This window comes from Sinocyclocheilus rhinocerous, unplaced genomic scaffold, assembly GCF_001515625.1.
Source record: "Sinocyclocheilus rhinocerous isolate Xijiao unplaced genomic scaffold, SAMN03320098_v1.1 scaffold740, whole genome shotgun sequence".
Classification (NCBI taxonomy): domain Eukaryota; kingdom Metazoa; phylum Chordata; class Actinopteri; order Cypriniformes; family Cyprinidae; genus Sinocyclocheilus; species Sinocyclocheilus rhinocerous.
The window spans coordinates 32,370-33,957 of NW_015636851.1; the positions used below are offsets into that span (position 1 = coordinate 32,370).

The window sequence follows — 1,588 nt, forward strand, 5'->3', positions numbered from 1 at the left end:
GATCCCTCTTATTTTGGTAAAATAATTAACATTTTGCAGATTCTGAAAGGGGGATGTAAACTTTTGACATCAACTGTACATGTCAAAAGATCAAGGAAATTTTGGTTTCTCAGTTCATGACCCCTTTAACCCTTGTGCGTCAATTTAAAAAAAGTTACACATGGGTTCATAGTGGACAAAAATGTCCATGTCAAAAAACTGTCATAAAAATTTGAAGCTTGGGAGCACAGAGTTAAGTTTGGTCTCATTTTAAAGAAGACCCATGGCAGATTATTGTTGAAGTAAAAAAAAACTTTAAAAAGTGAAACGAAAAAAAAGTTATAGAGGTTTAAGTTTATGAAATGATTTATGAATGATATTTTATATAAAATATATATTTTATGAAACCTGTTGAACTCTATACCTGCTAGAAAATCAAAGCCATAAATCTAAAGTTGTATTCCAAATTTGAGGTTGATATCTCAAAAAATTAGCTTTCAGTAAGATTTTGTTTGGGCGCAGTACCAAATTTTCCCCATTAGATGCCAGCAAAACTCTGCTGGTGCACACAGTGGTTGGATTTGTGATTTGCAGTAGAGTTTTTCTCTCAAATATTACAAGAACACGGGCACAATTTTTTTTTTTTATGACACTCCTACAAACCACACTCTGACATCCATAACAACACACCCACACAATTATAGTTGCATTATTTATCCAATTGGCTCAAATTTCCAGACCCTTATGACTGGTTTTGTGCTCCAGGGTCACATATTACATATTGTAAAAGAGGAATAACAGGTGCTCTTTAAAGCTGTGTGTTCACAGTTTCCTCTTCACTGCAGATTCGTGAAGTTTGGAACTCGTACGAGCTCGACCTCGTCAACTATCAGAACAAGTGCCGCCTGATTCGCGGATGGGACGATCTGTTCAACAAAGTCAAGGAGCACATCAACAGCGTGTCTGCCATGAAGCTCTCGCCCTACTACAAGGTACACACACAGAACGAGAGAAACGATGCGTCACAGCAGTTCCTCCGTCACACGTCTCTGTTCTCGGCAGGTGTTCGAGGAGGACGCTCTGAGCTGGGAGGACAAACTCAACCGCATCATGGCTCTGTTTGACGTCTGGATCGACGTGCAGCGCCGCTGGGTTTACCTGGAAGGCATTTTCACAGGAAGCGCAGACATCAAACACCTGCTTCCTGTGGAGACGCAGCGCTTCCAGAGGTCAGCGGCTGACTCCATTACATCAGTGTGCTGAAGAGCGCAGGCGTTAGGCTTTAACATGTGATTCGTTTGATTTCACAGCATCAGCACGGAGTTTCTGGCCCTGATGAAGAAGGTGACCAAGTCTCCTCTGGTCATGGACGTCCTGAACATTCAGGGGGTTCAGAGGTCGCTGGAGAGACTCGCTGACCTGCTGGGAAAGATCCAGAAAGCACTGGGAGAATATCTGGAGAGAGAGCGCTCGTCTTTCCCCAGGTCAGACATTTGGGCTTTACGATATAAGCCATCCAGTGTCCATTAAACATGAGAGCCGATGGGAATGTGTGGGAAATCCAGGAAACTTGTTTAGATCTCTCTTAGCCCTTCATATGATGTGTTAA

The 1,588-nt window shown here is 42.3% G+C and overlaps 1 protein-coding gene across 1 annotated transcript in view; it reads left to right on the forward strand.

Annotated features, from left to right (window-relative positions):
* Nucleotides 1–1,588, forward strand: part of LOC107748244 (cytoplasmic dynein 1 heavy chain 1-like) — a 43,549-nt gene that overhangs the window by 10,083 nt on the left and 31,878 nt on the right. Inside the window, exons 14-16 of the mRNA XM_016562978.1 lie at nt 825–971; nt 1,042–1,208; nt 1,290–1,463. Coding sequence (XP_016418464.1) covers nt 825–971; nt 1,042–1,208; nt 1,290–1,463 — 488 coding nt within the window. The remainder of the gene's footprint in view (nt 1–824; nt 972–1,041; nt 1,209–1,289; nt 1,464–1,588) is intronic.